The 18,250-nt window shown below is 34.2% G+C and overlaps 1 protein-coding gene across 1 annotated transcript in view; it reads left to right on the top strand.

The window, feature by feature from the left end:
• Positions 1-18,250, top strand: part of PCDH15 (protocadherin related 15) — a 1,039,293-nt gene that overhangs the window by 329,394 nt on the left and 691,649 nt on the right. Inside the window, exon 4 of the mRNA XM_067710150.1 lies at positions 4,586-4,704. Coding sequence (XP_067566251.1) covers positions 4,614-4,704 — 91 coding nt within the window. The 5' untranslated portion in view covers positions 4,586-4,613. The remainder of the gene's footprint in view (positions 1-4,585; positions 4,705-18,250) is intronic.

Genomic DNA, 18,250 nt, shown 5'->3' with positions numbered 1-18,250 from the left:
CTATATGTACAGTATAAGTTTAAATAAAATATAAACATATTTACATAGATTTTATGAATAAAAATGTAATATGAATACAAATATCATATTTTATATTCTACATAAAATAAATTTTATATTTTATGTAAATATATATTTTATTATACTTTCATATTATAAGGATAGTGTATTTTATAAATATGACATATTAATATATAATATAAAATTATCTGTAAACATAAGTATATTTTTATATATATTTAATGAAATTATATATAAATTATAATAGAAAAATATAACATGATCTAGAAAGAGGGAGTAGATCATAAAGCCTATCTGAAATTTTTCCTTGAAGTGCATATTACAAAGAAAAAAGAAATAAAAGATGATTCATCAGGTCGTGCTTATGAGTGATAACTATCCTCTGTGGTGATGAAAACCTTCTCGATGATTCCCCCTATGGTGAAGTAGAAGAGAGGTTTCCAAGCAGTCAATTAAGGAAATTCATATTTGGTGTGGTGAGATGTGGTAACTTTGGAAAGCCTCATGTTTTCAATTTCATACTTGAAGCTGCTTTGAAAGAGAGTTTATTTTAGCAAGTTAATAGTATATGTTTCTTGTAAGGAGTACAAGCGGTGTCAAGTCTTATTTTTATAGCTCTACCTAGATGTTGTCAGAGATAGGAAAGTACCAGAGTTTGACTGAACAGACTGTTGAAGGGCAGACGCTTATGTACAGCTCCCAGTTTACTGAGAGATTCCAGTTTGCTTCCTGACCCAGTGTTGACATGGGATTTCTCATCAAGGTATTGGCAGTAGACTCCACACTTTGATACATCAAAGAAATTAATAGTCTTTCACGTAGCAGTCAGGGACAGAGCCTAAAAAAAAAAAAAAAAAAAAAAGGAAAAAAGGAGTTTACATTGTCAAAAATGTACCAGAGGGAAAACTGCTGTGATGTCAACCTTGGCTGCTTTTGCCATGTGTCACCACAACCAACCCAGACACAGGAAGCAGGGATCAACAGTTAAAGAGTAGAGCTTTGTGTATTGACAACCTTTGGATTTATACTTGATTGTGAAAGGCCTTTTATGTATTCTCCCTCTAAAACATGAACAGCAATCTGTTCTCAAGGCAGTAGATACCACTGAGGGTGCATTCAGCTAGGGTTATTGGAATAGCTGTGCTTTCCTTGTCAAGTTCTTCTCTAGTTATGTTGCCAGAATGCATGTGGTTGCTTCATATAACCCTAGTACATTTTCTGAATGTAAGGCTCATGAAAGCAGAGATGTGAGTGAGTTTTTTTTATTGATATGTTCCAACTGCCTAGAAGAGTGAGTGGTACCTCATAGACCCTCCATAAATACTTGTTGAATAAATGAATTTCTGAGAACATTCAATGCCAGATAAATGAATATGAGCTTTATCTGGTAGCTTAATTATACAAATGATGTGAAAGTCAAAATCAGTATATTGTGTCTTGAGTAATAGTAGTAAAATATTCTAAAGCCTATGGAAAATATAGAGTAAATATCATGAAACTCAAACCACTTATGTGTGAGATTATAACATAATTGGAAAAAGTGCTTTTTTTCCCAATGTTATTGACAGTAGAATACTACAATTGACCCTTGAACAACATGGGTTTGAACTACACAGGTTCCCTTTTATGTGGATTTTTTTTCAATAAATATAGTACCTGTAATTTCATTTTACAAATCTTTAACTAAGCATGGGGAAAACTTTATGTTTGATTAGGGATCACAATATATAGAATCAAAACAACTACAATCTTGATTCTATCCAAACTGTTTCAGCTTCCTGCTTTTGGGTTAGTCATTGCCAATTCTTTTGTTTTTGATGCAGAGATAACAGTACTCAGATTTTTGGTTAGAGGAAGGGGGGTTATTGGTGCCCCTAAGCCCTGAGTTGTTCAAAGGTCAACTGTATTTCCAAATCCCTATTGCAAAACCGTATCTTTATTAACTATACCAGAGTGTTGAATATGTCAATAAATTATCTCTGAAAAAACAAGTACAATGACCTTATTTATAGGTCAACTACATGTCTTTTTAGACATGCTCTAGGTTGCTATTATTGGCCAAGGAGATCTGGAGGGAAATTTTGTACTCAGAGAACAAGGCAGAGTTTAATATGGAATTTATAATAAAGGTACAATACCATGTTAGAGGTGTTGTTTGAAGGCATCTATAAGAACTTTGCCTGCAACTCTAGAGATTGTAAAACTAGTAATGAAAATGGATATTGCTTTTTAAAAAGTTTTTTCTAACATCCTTTAAGTGTTTTCTCCTTGTTTTTAAATTGTAAAGATTCTTTTCTGTTTAATGTTGTAACATTTCTTTAAAAAAAGAAAGAAAGAGGAATTGAAGCCATTATTTCCATAAATCTTAATAGGGCTATACTCCAGGTATGAGAAGAGGGATGCAATATTTCTCCTTAGGATATAGGAGAGAAATGCAGCAAGCTATTATGGGCCTCCATATACCTTGAAACCTGAACCAAGTGCTGTCTTGGAAATTTTCTTGTCCTTTTTTGTAAAGGAATGAGCAGAAATTTCAGACTTACAAACCACACCACTACTTCAGCCACTCATAAGTTTGTAACCTTGAGCCAGTGAGCATGACATTTCCTCCAGAGTAGAGATGATAATGCCTACCTTAGAGGTTAAACTAAAGATGGATTGAGGAAATGTATGTTTAAGCCCTTTGAAGACTTCGAAGATGCCAAGTCAGAAATACTCATATTAAGCTTTATGGAGCCCTCCCTCTGAGGTACTCTTCTAAGCATGCATTTATAGCCATTTACCTAATCCTCAAAATAAATTTATGAGGTAGGTACTATTGTATCTCCATGTTAATAATGAGGAAAGTGAGACAGAGATGCTATTTAATTTGGTCAAAGTCCTAACTGGGAAGTTGAAGAACTTCATTTTAAAAAGAAGCCACACTCTAATCAACTGCCCTTAAAACTACTAACATTAGTCAATTTTATTTTTTCCTTCCCTGCAATAAACATGTATCATTATATTCTCTTGATATCTAGTGATGGGCTCTTCTTTGAGCTATCTGTGCCTAGAAGTTATAAAAGCAGAGGCTGAGTTGTTTACCAGTTAGAAGGGGAAAATATGTGAGGGCTAGATAAAAAGAAACCTCCTTTTTATTTTAAGATAAAGAAACACAAGAAGAATAGATTCCATTTTTAAATATCTGTGATCTGGTGCAATGACTTGAAATTTAAGGACTGTGCATCTCATGATTAAAAACTTTTGAGTTTGCACCTTTAATATACTTTTAAATAAATTATATATTTATATATGCTATTGTGCAAATAAACTTTATAAAACACACACAAAAAAAACAGAAAGATAGATAAAACAAAATATGTGTAAAAGCAGAATTCAAATTATTTCCTTTGTACATTCTGAAGAAACTTACCTATGACTAGTTTAGCAGAGGGAATCCCAGGCAGGAGTTGTAAACTGGAGGACCTCAGAGGACAATATGACCTGCCAGAAGCATTTAGTCTATAAGAGGGTTGGACAAATATCTAAACACTAGGCAGTCTCACATGGAAATTTGGATTTCTACCATATTCTGGAAAATCAGAAAACTCAGTAATACTGGTTTTCATTCCCACATGACAACCTTGACGGAAGTCAAATACTGGGCTGGTTTCTTCAGACAAACCCTGCACTTCACAATTTGTCCCTATTGCGCCTTTAGGCAAATTCACTTTTTTCTTTTGGAACCTCTGATGTAGAGAAATGAAGTTCCAATCCCTGTTCTACATGATCTATATTCAGCGTAATTTGGAACAATTCCATGTGAATAATTTCTTCAATTTACAAAGAAACTGAGAACATAATTTCTCAGTAAGAAAAAATTCTCTGATGTGCTCACAGGCTACTAATACCTCATCCAGTTTCTTTACTTACTGGGATATTGCAAAGAAGAACAAAGGAATTAAAATGAAATTCATCCAAATGCTTCCAAAGACAGACGTGGTAAAAAAAGATGATAGGTTAAAAAAAAAAAAAAAAAAGATGGGTTATCCTTAGTCTTACATGACATAGTTAAGTCAATCTCTTGTCCCTCTACTAAAAAGAAATTTGTGTTTTGATGATGGATTTTTCTACTTAATTCTGTTAGACAAATGTCCATTGAAGTTTTCATGTAAGATACTAGCAGCTGGTTTAACATCTTAAATTGTTGCGAAAGCTTACTCTTTATAATTGAACTATTCTATACATAAGATAAATTTAGTGAGTTAAGCTGATTGGCATTTGATTCACTCACAGGGTCTCAATTTTAAAGATGTGGTTCTGATGTCATTAGTATGTTAAGTTCTCAACTTACTTGCTTACAAAGTAAATAACAGAAAAGATGTCTTTCCTTAGAGACTTGTCTGCAAATTCATGTAGATAAGTTCCAGCACATTAAACAAGTATGTTACTTTGTTAAAGGATAGTGTGGCACAGGTAATTAACTATGAAGTCATTAAGGCTTTTCTATGCTGTGACAGTTGTGTTTACCTATAACAGATTAATGAACTCGTCAAATGTTCCTTTTTTCCTCTTGTTATTTCAGATCAGCCTTGAGTGGAATTTGACTGAAGATGTTCCAACAGTTTTATCTCTGGAAATGGTTAGCTTCAGGGATTACCTTTTGCTGTCTCTTCACAGTCTGCTTGGGCCAATATGATGATGGTAAGGATGCTTTTACTTTGACCTTTAGAGTTAGCCAGAATTTCAGTGGAATGTGAAAAACACCATAGAAATGAGTAATGCTAATTTGTAGTTCATTTTTAAAGGTTGGTGACGCTGTACAATAATTTTCCTTAATTAAAATTAACTTACAAAAGTAACATTCAATGCACTTTGTTTTTTAATAAGGATTGCAGTATGGTAGAAAATCCAGTGCTAGGCCTCTAAATGAACATTTACTTATACCCACTAAACAAATGCTTAATTATTATTTAAAAAATTCAATTCTATTCGCTAATCGTTGAACAAACACAAACTACAAACAGTAGCCTTAGATAAAGTATCTAAGGCTACAAACAGTAGCCTTAGATAAAGCTTAGGAATGTAAAAAATACCAAAATTTCCTATGAGAAAAAAATCTCTGAAGGGGTCAAAAGTAGAGGCCATAAGTGATTTTAGTGTTAGCACTTTAATTGGGGATTGCATTATTTCATCCCCCACTATTTTATTTAGAAAGAGTGAAAAAAATGTAAAAAATTTGGCATTAGATTTTCCAAGTCATTTCTTAATAGTCAATCAGTCAGTTGAGAAAGATATATTCGTCATCAAGCTCTGTAGGGACCATTTAACATGTTATATCTGCAGTGGCCCAAATGTGCCTGTCTTAGATATTTCAATATTGGAGGAATCTGTCTTTGAGTACTACATAATGAAAGTGTGGAGTATATGTATGTATTATACATATACTACATAATGAAAGTATATATGTAATACTTTAAGAGAAGAAAAATGGATAAATTTTCCCACCCTAGAAGTTGGCTATTCAAGAAAAATGACTTTGTTCTTTCATTATCATTAATTTATTTATTTATTACTTTTTATTATTTTTACTCGACATTTGTTCAGCATTCGGGGTACACAGGCGAGCAATCATCTCACCCTTGTTGCCATGTTCCCTAGTTGCTCTTAGAGGCAACAAAGATTGTGAATTGTGTGTATGTGTGCTTTGTTTGGCTAAACTGAATGATCTGAAGATAGATGGATTAATTTGACTGTTTCTCAAACAGTGTTCAAATTGTGTACATATTAAGACATTCTCAGTCCTCCATAGTTAGGATATCATGCCTCTTTGGGGATTTGCAGAATAATTTACAATAGCAGCTACTTCATAAAGTCAACAGCCTAAACCCTTGAAAAGTTCTGCTAATTAGCACAGTGTTTACTTCAAGTGCATCTGAATTTAATGTTCATGTCATTGCCATTTATGTAGATTGTGAATCTCCAGTCTAACAACAAATTTAAAAGTGCAGTAAGAAATAAATAATGTAACTGCTACTTTGAAGCAAAAATAAAAATCAGTGGAACTTAAAAGAGCATGACTTTAAATTAAAAGAATGCCTTTTAAATCATGCCCCAAGAATAGATGACAAAACAGTGTGTTGGTATTTCTTTATGCCATAAGGCATTCTATTTGTATTCATATTTAGTGTTCACACTGAGAGGGAAGGATTCACTGTCATTGCTCACATTAGACTTTCACAAACCCTGTACTTTTTAGCAATGCAATTTAGGTTATCAGAGGAAATCACTCCTGGTTTAACTGGTAATGCTATAAATTAGTTTCTTTAATAAGCTCATTACAGCTCTTGGTCTCTCTAAATGTGCTTGTATAGATAGCCACCAAAATAAGATTATCAGGTCACTGTTGGCCATCAAGTAGTTACTTTCTGAAGCACAGTGCAACTTCACAACTGCCAAGCTACATTTTATAGTGAGGCTGCCCCCTCACTGCGCTCATGGAAGACCTCCTTCCAGCCACAGTTAGAAAGGCTTTTCAGTTCTCTCCTGGAGATAGGTTGCTCAGTACTTAGGAAGACTGAAGGGACTGGATCTGTGGCAAAGAAACAAAAATTTTCTGTAGTTTTTATAGAGATTTCTTAACTTTATATGCTTTTCATCATTCCTTCCATACTTGCATCCTCCAATGAGTGTGCCCCCAGAGGTAATAACACATTCCCCTAGGTTGCCCTCAGGTCTTTACTTCTCTCTGGTCTCCTTCAATTAGGGACTCTGACATCACTTTTATTCTATTGTTCATGAAAATGGTTTTCATAGTTACTATTTTTTTTAAATCCATATAAAAGTTGAGCCCACATTATGCAGGAATTAAATCAGGAGTAAGCAATCATGGCTAAAACACAAAATAACACTTAACTGGAATACATGATACGAATTTCTTGAAACAATTTTTTTATCCAAATGCTTGGGGATGCAGGTGGGGTTAGATTGAAAGAAGACAATGGTGAGAATCATAATCATGATAGAAATATGAGAAAAAAAGGAAAAATAAAAGCAGTTTTGCCATAGGTAATCCACTGGTTGGATTAGCCCTTTTGATAGTTGACAACTGATTTCCATACATAGTTAGAAGCTTCGGATAGAGGAAAATGAAGGAGAAAAAATTGAAACTACCCTGAGGCTATTAGTATAACAGTTTAGGTCACTGTTATGTTAAAACATAGAATTCTCCTGGACTTGCAATTAAAAACGGTTTCCTGTGTTTTTCCATGCATTTCCTTGCTTAGGCATAAGGCAGTTGGAAGGGAAAAATACTGTTTATTCAATAAAAATTTTAACCTGAAATGAAATATTCTAGTATTACCCAAATGTGTGAATCTGCTTCTAAGAAAAGTATGTTGCATAATTGTTATTTTCAATATTTTACAACTAATTTTTTTACTTGGGAACTTGGGGCTAAATTTTGAGTCTTTTGATATTTCTCATTCAAATTGCTGGGGTAAGGTTTTAGGTTCAGTAATAAAATTTGCAGATGGTCTATTCCTTAATGAGCATTTCATTTGTCTGATGACTACATATTTAAGCACGCATTAATAACATGAGATTGATAGTATGATATTACATTTTAAAAGTCAGAATTTAGCTAACCGATAGAATATTGGAAAACGTAATTGATTTGTAGTTGATAGTAGCTACCCTCTTCCCAATAAGAGAGCATTAGGACTGATATTTTAGCTTATAGTTTAATGCATTATCAATCCTGACAACTTTATTGGAATGGGAACATGTGGCCTGATCCCACATTGAGTGTGGGAGCCTGAAAAGGAGGTGCGATGGGAAACCGAGGAAGCCAGGCTATCTGCTAAATTGTGTGCTGTGTGGGATAAAAGACATAAAAATCATATTCCTTGTTCTACCATATTATTTACAGTGAGGTAAAGAAACCAAGTTGCCCACAGGGTTTGTGTCTTTGTTTATTTTGTTTTGATTTTGAGTTCATGAATGATTGATAAATGGGAGGCAAAGGGAGGAAGAAAGGAAAATGTTATATAGTTAAGGGGTATGTTTTATTTTCATTTTTTATTATTTTCTCTGCATTTTCAAATTGCCATATTGAGTAGATATTACTTCCATAAGCAGATAGGAGAAGTATTTATTTAAGAGAAAAAACAAAAATCAATGTATCGTAACATTATAACTAACTTGGAACCAGAGCGTTAGAGTATTAGAGGAGTTTTAAAAGGGTATGTGTGCCAATGAGTGTGTGTGTATGTGTGTGTTAGAGAGACAGAGAGATTCCCTTGTGTGTGCAGATCATGAAAGCCAATTTCAGTTTTTTTAAAGAAAGGGTTCTCCCTGGCTGCTCAAGCATTCAACCTGGAAGGCAAAAATCTTTCCTCTGGCCCTTGAGCTATTATGTAAACTAGCATATATCTATGATGTGAATGGAACCCTTATATAGCGCACAACCAGAACAACTTTCTGAAGGGATCCTGTATATAAGCTCAGAAAGTCACAAAACTTCCTTAGGCTCAGTTTCCTTATTAATGATAACACTCTGAAACTCAGTTTTATGCAGTTTCACACAGTACCTGACATATGATCAAGGTTCACTAAAATTGCTTTTTATCTTTATTGCTATTATTACTTCTAATTATTTATAAATATTATGCTTCTTTTTATAAATTTATGTACAAAGCACAATGAGTACTTTGTGCTCTTGTGCACTATATGTATGTTCTTTCTTTATATCTCTCCAAATTTACTAAACACCTTGAAGATTTAACTTTGTTACGTTATATTTTATTCTTAAAAGTATTAATGACTGTATTCTTTCCTTGGAGAGTTTACTGATTCAAATGAAACTATAAGTGAAGTTTGAGGAACATTTCCAGGTGTATTTTCATGCTTGTTAGGTAATCTATTAATCCATGGAAGGTCAGTGATTAGACAGACATGTCAATCAATTAAGGGGGTAGCCATGTTATAAGGTCTGAGACTCAAATCTTCTGAGGTCTGACACTAAAACCTGGAAACTTCATTTTTAGCAAGTGCATCCAGAGGTCATAAAGTAGAATGCCACTGGGTTAATACTAATTAAACTTAAAAGAGAGAGTCATGCAAATTACAATGCTATGAAAAGCATTATAAGGAAAATATAACTGCCCAATGAGCTGAAACACTTGTGTTTCCAAGAAAGATTTTTCCCCCCTTTAGATACCTTAAGAAGAAATGGTTATGTAAACTTAACAGCTCTGTGAGAAGAGTTAAATGATCTTAATGGTTCATAGGGCACTGTTATAGCACTATCCTTGCCTCTTGGACTGCAATACTTTATTCATGGGACACTCATGGTCTCCCCAGGATCATGCTGGAAATGTTTGTAAAATTTCTTATTTTTTAGTTTGTTATTTCAAAGCTTAGTGCAGGTCATCTTCCTCTTGTTAACATTATATTTCTCTGAACATAGTACAGTGCAGTAGTTTCTTTTGAGTCTGTTTCAGTTATAATTAAATTAAAGGTGGTTATTGGAGACTATACCTAAGTAATTTTCAATGAAGCTTATTGTCTCTGAAACTTCTCAATCCTTCATTTAAATATGATTTCTTAAGGCAGCACACATCAAGAGCTATAGAGCAATATACATGTACACACTCGTACATAATAGATAACACACATTTTAGACAAAAATAAAACCACATATAGCATATATTTTATGAAAATTTTAATCTTAATATAATATGGACATCTTTCCTTGTCTACCCCTTTCACTTATTCCATCTTACAGAGTGTATTTTTATTCTGAGAGGTTAAATTCTAGTTTTAAGAGTAACTTTGTTGTTTTCCCTACAGGCTGATTTAAAATCCTGAGTATTTGTCCTTTTTTTTTTCTTGAAGCTTTATAAGCTATTAGATTTATATAAACTGACTGGATTATATTATTATGGAACATTTAGAATGGTATGACAAGAAAGAGCACCTTCAATGCTTACTCCAGTAAGACTTTCCTAAACATTCTAAATTTCATCTCCAGATGAAAGCTTGGCTGTGTCCTCACTTTTAGATTGTATCCACACTTGAATTTCCTGTTTCCTCTTTCCCAATGGTGAGTAATCTTGTGGATCCTGTAGCCCCAAAATGGATTTGTTTCAGAGCAAAGGTTTGAAAAAGCATATGTCTTTTCTTGTTTTGGCGACAAGAAGTTTTTTTCACTTTTCTAGGCTCTGACCTTGGGCCTAGAAGTAGCTTTTGTGTACTCTACTAATAGGCTCCGGTGAAGCCTATCTGTACCACCCTGGAAGGCCAGAGGGCTAGAGTCCAAAAAGTAAATAAATAAGCTCTGAGAAACAGAAGAAGAAGAAACATCTCTCTTTCTCTTTTTCTCCGATTCTTAAAAGCTATTTCTTGATTGCTTGTAGTTCTCAGTTTTTGTAATGAATTGTGTCTAATGCTTCCTTATATACTATTAAGAAGTGTTCCTACAATTTCACAGACATCATTTCTACATGTTCAACAAGTTTCTTGAAATCGTAAATCATATTGATATGTATTTTATGTGTAAACAGCCTCTCTTTAGAATAAGCACTAACATTCATTTAGCATTTATTAACAAAGCCCTTCATATAGATTATTTTATTTAATCTTCACAAGAACTCCATGAGGTCCTTGTGATTGTCATAATGATCACATACCATTGCACTACTATTATGCCTCAGATATAGATCAGGAAACTACAGAGGCACAGAAGGGTTAAGTTGCTTTCCCAGTGTGATATTACTCCCACTATTGAGTGGCAAAGCTGAAACCAACCCATTATCTCTGCTCTACATGCAATAATTACATGCTGTGCTATTATATTATGACATCAAAATCTTAATCTTTCCTGAAGATTTTACTCAAATTCTACTTATTCCTTGATACTAAATTATTCATTATTCTTTGATGTTGTTACTAACGATATTCATTCAGAATTAAGTGCGGAGAGGTTGGTAAAAGGGTACAAACATCTAGTTTTAAGATGCATAAGTTCTGGGGATCTAATGTACAACATGGTGACTATAATTAATAATACTGCATTGTGTATTGTACACTTGAAATTTGCTAAGAGAGTAGATCTTAAGTGTTCTCACCACACTAAAAAAAAAAAAAGGAACTATGTGAGGTGATGGATATGTTAATTAACCTGGTCGTGGCAATCATTTTACAATGTGTAAAATATCAAGCCATATACTGTGCACCTTAAATATGTACAGTTTGTTTTTTTGTTTTTTGGGTTTTTTGTTTTTGTTTTTTTGCGGTACGCGGGCCTCTCACTGTTGTGGCCTCTCCCGTTGTGGAGCACAGGCTCCGGACGCGCAGGCTCAGTGGCCATGGCTCACAGGTCCAGCCGCTCCACGGCATGTGGGATCTTCCCAGACCGGGGCACGAACCCGTGTCCCCTGCATCGGCAGGCGGACTGTCAACCACTGCGCCACCAGGGAAGCCCAAATATGTACAGTTTTTGTTTGTCAGTTAGACCTCAATGAAGCTGGAAAAAATTAATATCCACCTTCTCCTTTATATTATGTCTTATAATGTTTGTTTTTTTTGTTTAGATTATAAATTCCTGGAGACAGAGACTGTCTAATTTACTTTTGTTTCCCTCAGCACCTGGCAGAATGACCCAGTTAGTGGTTATTTAAATAAGTAAGCCTTGTATAAAGAAAAATAGAATTGAGAGATGAAGTGTGTTTTTTAACAATATAGTAGCAAGTAGGTAAGCTTTGAGGATAGTAGTTGGAGTTCAAACAGCAATTCAAAAACATATTTAGTGAGAGTTTGATTTATACGATACTGCTCAACATTAACATAGGGACCAAAGCAATCAATAAATTACCTGTGCTATGGATGTATTACACACAGCATCGTTTTTAGCATTCTGCAGGAAAACAGAGTTTAGGTAAATTATAAATTTTTTTTTAGAAACTCAGTATTTATCCCATTATAGGGCAGCATGTAGAAAAGTCTTTGTAGAAAACTCAAATTGAATCTATCCTCTCTTCAGGTGTGTTTTCTGTCTTTTTCTGATTATTAGCTGCTGTCTGGGCATTTTGTTCAAAATTCTGGTGGATCACACTGCAGCAGTTGTTCCTGACATCAGTCGCTCTGTTCGAGATACTAAGCTTCCCTACTCTTGTAGGATCCTATACTGCCCCTCAGGGCTGCTCAATTAGACTGCTAAGTGATGACTGTTCAGCTACTCTGAGTTTATTAAGTGTCTTTATTGAATGGTTGGAATACTGATGAGAGCTGTTCAGGCTTAGACTTAGATAATGTGTGAAAAGGACGATACTAACTCAGTCATCAATATTTTATGTGGTTATATCCAGGATTTAGCCATTGTTGCTCTGCTGGATACCTAGAATGCAATTCTGATGGTATCCCCATAGGTGGAAAACTATAGCATTTTAAGGTAACATGAATAATACATTATGCTGATTATTTTTATTCATTCATTCTTCAGGTACAGTAAGCATATGTAATGTCTATTATGTACACATAAATTTTCTGACAATTATAGCTAATATTTATTGAGTTATTTCTATGTGCCAAATAGCTTACATATAGTACACACTGTCCTCTACTCACATTGTATATTTATACATAATATACATGATCTATGTGTCATTGCATTTCAGTTACACAAGCTTACAAAGTTTTATACAAATGTTTTTAAGTGGCCAGTAGGTGTCAAGCCTTATTCTATGTATATAGCAAACAACAAAATAGACAAAAAAAAAATCCTTATTTTTATGGGGTTTGCTTTACATTGGAGGGAGACAGAAAATAATCCAAATCACTAAGAAAATTATGTAGTATGTTAGTATGTGAAAGGGATTATATCAAAAAATAAAGCAGGGAAAAGGGATACTTAGGGGAATACAATTTTCAATAGGAAAGTATGGGAAGAACTTACTGAGAAGTACCCTTGGAGCAAAGTTTCAAAGAGGATTATAAGAAATCTATGTAGATTCCTAGAAGAGCACTGAAAACAGAGGGAACACTGAGTGAAAGGGACTTGAGATGGGGACATGCCTAATGTGTTTGAGGAACACAATTGCAAGCAAGCTATGGTGGGTAAAATGTTGAGCAGAGTGAGGGAGAGGAGACAGAGATAAGATCAGAGAGGTAGGATGGGTGGAGGCAGATTGCACAGGCCTTGTGGGCAATTGTAAGGACATTGTCTTTTTCTCTGAGTGAGAAGGAAAGCTACTGGAGTGTTTCAAGCAAAGGAGTGAAATGATTTCACACAAGTTTTAACAAAATTGCTTTGACCCTTATGTTGAGAATCATCAGCTAAGTTCAAGGTGACCAGTGAGAAATGTATTAAAAATATTCCAGGCAGAAAATAAAGATATCTTAGACCAGGTTTTCATGACAGAAGTGGTAAAAATGGTTGACTATGAATACATTTTTAAGGTATAACCAACAGAGTTTGCTGGTGTGTTGGATATAGAGAAGATGAAAAAGATAGCATTTAAAGTTTGATATCAATATATTTGGTCTAACCATCAGGAGAGACTGAATGACTGACCTCATCAAAGGAATAAATGTGGCTAGATATGAGCCATAAAAACATTGATTATACAGTCCAGGGAGATGAGGTAGAACCATCATCTTAGATAAGGAAGAATATTTATATAGAGAGACAGTTTATGAGAAGAAAACCAGAAGAGAGTGGTTTACTAAAAGCCAAAGGAAGAAGGCATCTAAAGGAGAAAGTGATCAGCTGTGTCAAGTCTGATCAAGTAAGATGAAGTATGAGAGCTGATTATCAAATTAGCAATGTGGTGCTCATTTGTGGCATTGACAGGAATAGTTTGGTGCAATGTTGAAGGTGAAAGTTTGTAGTGGTTTTAAGAAAGAGTGGAGGAAGAAGAAATTCAGGGAGTTTGAAGATATATAGTTTCTTTTTTCCTTTCTTTTTTTTTTCTTTCTTCTTCTCTTTTTAATAGGGTGGCAGTAGTAATAGGGAACTAGGAGTAAGTTTCAAGAACACATGCCCCACCTCAGGTCCTAGTGATATAAGGATATGATAAAACAACTACCACCCCTGTGAGGCCCTGAGAGACCTACAGAAAAATAGCATCTTCTGGGAAGACCCAGATTTCTAGTAGAGCAAGAAGAAAGGAATGTTCAGCAAAGTATGTATTATCTTATTTAATCTATTTAATCTTCAGTAAAACCCCATGAGATAAATTCTATTATTATTCCTGTTTTCCAGATGAAGAAACTGAAGCTTCAAAGATATCGAGCTATCTTGCTTAATGTCACATAGCTCCTGCGTCTAAGAGCCATGATCCTAGCTCAGGCAGCCTGGCTCAAGCTGCCATACTCTTAACCACTGTATTTTATAGCCTTAGTACAAAGTGCTACAGGACTCATGAAAGTACAATAATATGGACCCTAATCCATGGAACCTTAGGAGAATGATGGAAGCTTTGATCAATTTCTATTATATGTTCATTTATTCAATATATATTTATTAGCATTTACCATATGCCAGTTTTGTGCTAAATTTGGGGGTTGAAAATATGACTAAGATACATTTCTTGACCTCATGAATGTTACTGCCTAGTTCATATGAAACATCAGCAAAAAGGATTACAAGTATAAATCAATGTACTGTATATAGACTGTGAGAGGCTGAAGTTAAAAGAATGGCATTTATGCTGCCTGCCTAGAAGTGTGCTAAAGTCTGTATCAATTGTAGTTAGTGGAAGAAAGATTTATAGGATGAGATACGTTGAGCTACTTGGAAAATGAATGAGGAACTATGATAGATTTAAATCTGATACATATAAATTCATATGTACAGTCAAAGCAAAAGGGAACGTGAGAGGATTAATAGATGATAAAGCATTGGTAGTATGTGGATATGAAAGATTATCTATGGCACAATAGTTAAAGCATGAGCTTTGGAATCAGACCTTGTTCAAATCCTGGCAAAATCAGTTATATGATTTTTGCTAAGTTATATAACCTCTCTATGACTTAGATTTCCATCTGTTAAAGAAGGATAATAGCAACTCTGATTTGATTGCTATTAGGATTAACTGACGGTATGTATGTCAATTGTTTAGCATGCTTTCTAGCATATAGGAAATGATAAAAACATATTTTTGGTATATTATAATAATTATTACTATTTTCAAATTAAAGTAAGATAGACACTGTTATATCATCATTAATCAATATTTCTTTAGGTTTCCTTTATCTGAAAACATTTACACAAACACACAGAGCCCACACACACAATCACACACTGTACAGTAAACTGACAACTTCTTAGAACAATCACTATACCTTCTACATACTTATTTCTGTGTACTATAATTCTTTGTATGATTTTCTGCCCACTTAGCCTGTGAAATTTTCAGCTGCATTTATTAGTGGTGTCTGGCATAGAAAAGAAGCTCAGTAACCGTTTGGAATCTATACCTTTTCTGTTTTCTCCTATCTCTTATTTTCTCTACCTCCTTCAAGTTTTTCTCAATTTATATTAGTTTCATTTTTTTACAAAGGAACTTCCTTTAATTCCTTCTTATTTCTCTTTCTTCACTTATATGTGGATGCTTCTCTTATCACTTTATTCTTCTCATTTTTTAATATGTTTCACCCAACTCCATCTTTCTTTCTAATTTTTATCTTTTTCTCCTGTTTCTTTGTCTTGTCTTCTCTCTGTCTCTCTGCCTTTCAACACTTGCTCAACTTTTGTTATCTTTCTGCCTCGCTTTAGCTAATTTAAATTCTAGAAAGCACAATAAACATCTTCTTGGCTCTAGTTACTTCATATTTCTAACTGATGGGTCTACTTTAAAAAAGTAATCTTAACTGGACTTTTAGCCTCCCTGGTTACAGAAAAGAATTGGGATCATATTGTAGAAAAAAGGAAAAAAAATGCCAGAGTGCATTTTCATTCTCATAATATAAAAATTACCAGAATGCAAACACATATTTTAAAACCCCTAAAGCTTCCTTCTATTATCAGATGAGGAACATTTTAAAGGAGATGCCATCTGATTTCCTTCCCAATGATAGTGAACTTGGAAAAAAATTTCAGTTTATTCTCTAAATTTCTAAGATTGAAATTCAAACCAAGATCTTTGTTAGAGATCATTTATTAAATATCAATTCCATGGGAGTTCTTTTGAATATACAAAGTGAGATATATTCCCAGAAAAAGAAAACTAGAAGGAATATCATCCAATGGTATTCAAGACTCAACTTAGAACTATTCTTTAAAAAATACAATTTAATGTGGCTAATTCCAGAATGATTTAGTTAGCTAGTCTGTGTTCTCATAATATTCTGTGAATGCCACTTTGATAGCTTTATGAGTCTTCATGTCTATGTCCATAACTATGCTGTAAAATATTTAAAGGATGTGTTAGTTTTCTATTGCTGTTTTAACAAATCACCACAAAATATGTGGCATAAAACAACACAACTTCATTCTTATAGCTCTGTATGATACAAATCTCACTGACCTAAAATCAAGGTGTGGACAAGGCTGTGTTTTTTTCCTGAGGTATAAGGGAGAATACATTTTCTTACCTTTTCTGTCTTCTAGAAACTGCCCACTTTCCTTGGCTAATGGTCTTTCCTCCACCTTTAAAATTAGTAACAGTCAGATGAGTTCTTACAGCACATCACTCTCACTTCTTCCATAATCACATTTCCCTCTGAATCTAAATTATTCTGCTCTAGGTTTCCATTTTTTAAGAACCTAAATAATCTGGATAATCCAGGATAATCTCTTTATCTTAAAGTTCAGATGATGAGCTAACAATTTTATTTGAAATATTAATTGTCCCTTGTCATGTAGTGTAATATATTCATAGTTTCTGAGAATTGAGATGTGGGAATCTTTTGGGAGCTATTATTCTGTTTATCCCAAGGGGTATAGTAAATTATCTGGTGTGTGTCATGAGCTCAATAAATATGATATTGAAACAATCAAGTTCCAGGACATATTTAGCCTGGTTTTTTTTTCAGCACCACGGACAGCACAGGGAATATTAAATTTTTGAATGTCTGAAGCAGATGAGGACCTGGTATGTGGACAACGCCTAGGTTTACTTGACTAATAAGTTTAGTACAAGAATCTCTTATTAAGGAATTCCTTTAAAGTTTTTCTTTTTATGTAAGAGATGAGGAAACTCTGTCCCAGATAGCAGGAGTAAATTTCTCTTCAGCTTGTTGGTAGAATAGCTGAAGCTTATGTCCTCTCAAATTTTAGCCCTGCCATTCCTGGGATATCCTTTTCACAAAATAATCTTATATAACTGGTCTCACTTATTGATCCTCTGCTCTCAAAGTCGCATCACAGTCCTACAGTTGTCAGGAAGTACTGTGTGTCATTGATACCCATGTCTTGAATAGGAGTAGGATAGGCAGAGGCATATATGGCAGAAGGAAGAAAAATAGCCCAAAGGAAATAGCAGATGCTATGACATTAAGTTTTGAAAGACTTTTATATACTTGGGAGGGTTGCAGTTTAATGAAGCCCTCATGTTTTACCATCAGTATGTCTCAATACATCCATGGTTTATTTTTTACATGATTTTGGATGAAACAGAAACATACACAGCCCTGTTTCCTAATATTAGAAAACAATAGGACTATAACATTTGGGGACTTAAGTTTCTCATTACCAAGTTATACAACTGAGGGCTTTAAAAATATTACATTGTATAGATTTGGGCCTCTTTGTATCTTTCTGTCATTCCAGTTAGTAATTCTAAAAAGTTGAATAGTGATGCTAGGCTGTAACCTGGCAACCTTACCCAGGTTCATCTATCAGATTTGCTCTTTTCCCTCTTCTTCCTGTTTTGTACATTTCAAAACATTTCACTGTGTAAAAATCTTTAAGCACACTGTACACACTGTATTTTTTACCACATGTGACTTCTTGATAATATGTGGTTAAGATATCTTCATGATTTGCCAACATTATTCATAACATAAATTTCAGATCCCGAGGGAAAATGTGATATATCCAAATTAAATGCAATTTAGTTATACTGTGTGCAGAAAAGAGACCTGAGACTGCTGTCCTTGAAAAGGTCTGCTTATAAGGATGACCTTGTCTGGCATCTGAGAGAGTGATTACCTCTGGGGGTGGAGAGGCAGGGGGATGAGAAACTAGAGAGGTGTGTACAGATGCAGCTTAATTGGTAATACTGTAGTTCTTGGATTAGGCAAATTG

The sequence above is a fragment of the Pseudorca crassidens genome, chromosome 16 (assembly GCF_039906515.1).
Source record: "Pseudorca crassidens isolate mPseCra1 chromosome 16, mPseCra1.hap1, whole genome shotgun sequence".
NCBI classification, from domain to species: domain Eukaryota; kingdom Metazoa; phylum Chordata; class Mammalia; order Artiodactyla; family Delphinidae; genus Pseudorca; species Pseudorca crassidens.
Note: the sequence above shows the minus strand (reverse complement) of the source record. Positions and strands in the feature narration are given on the sequence as shown.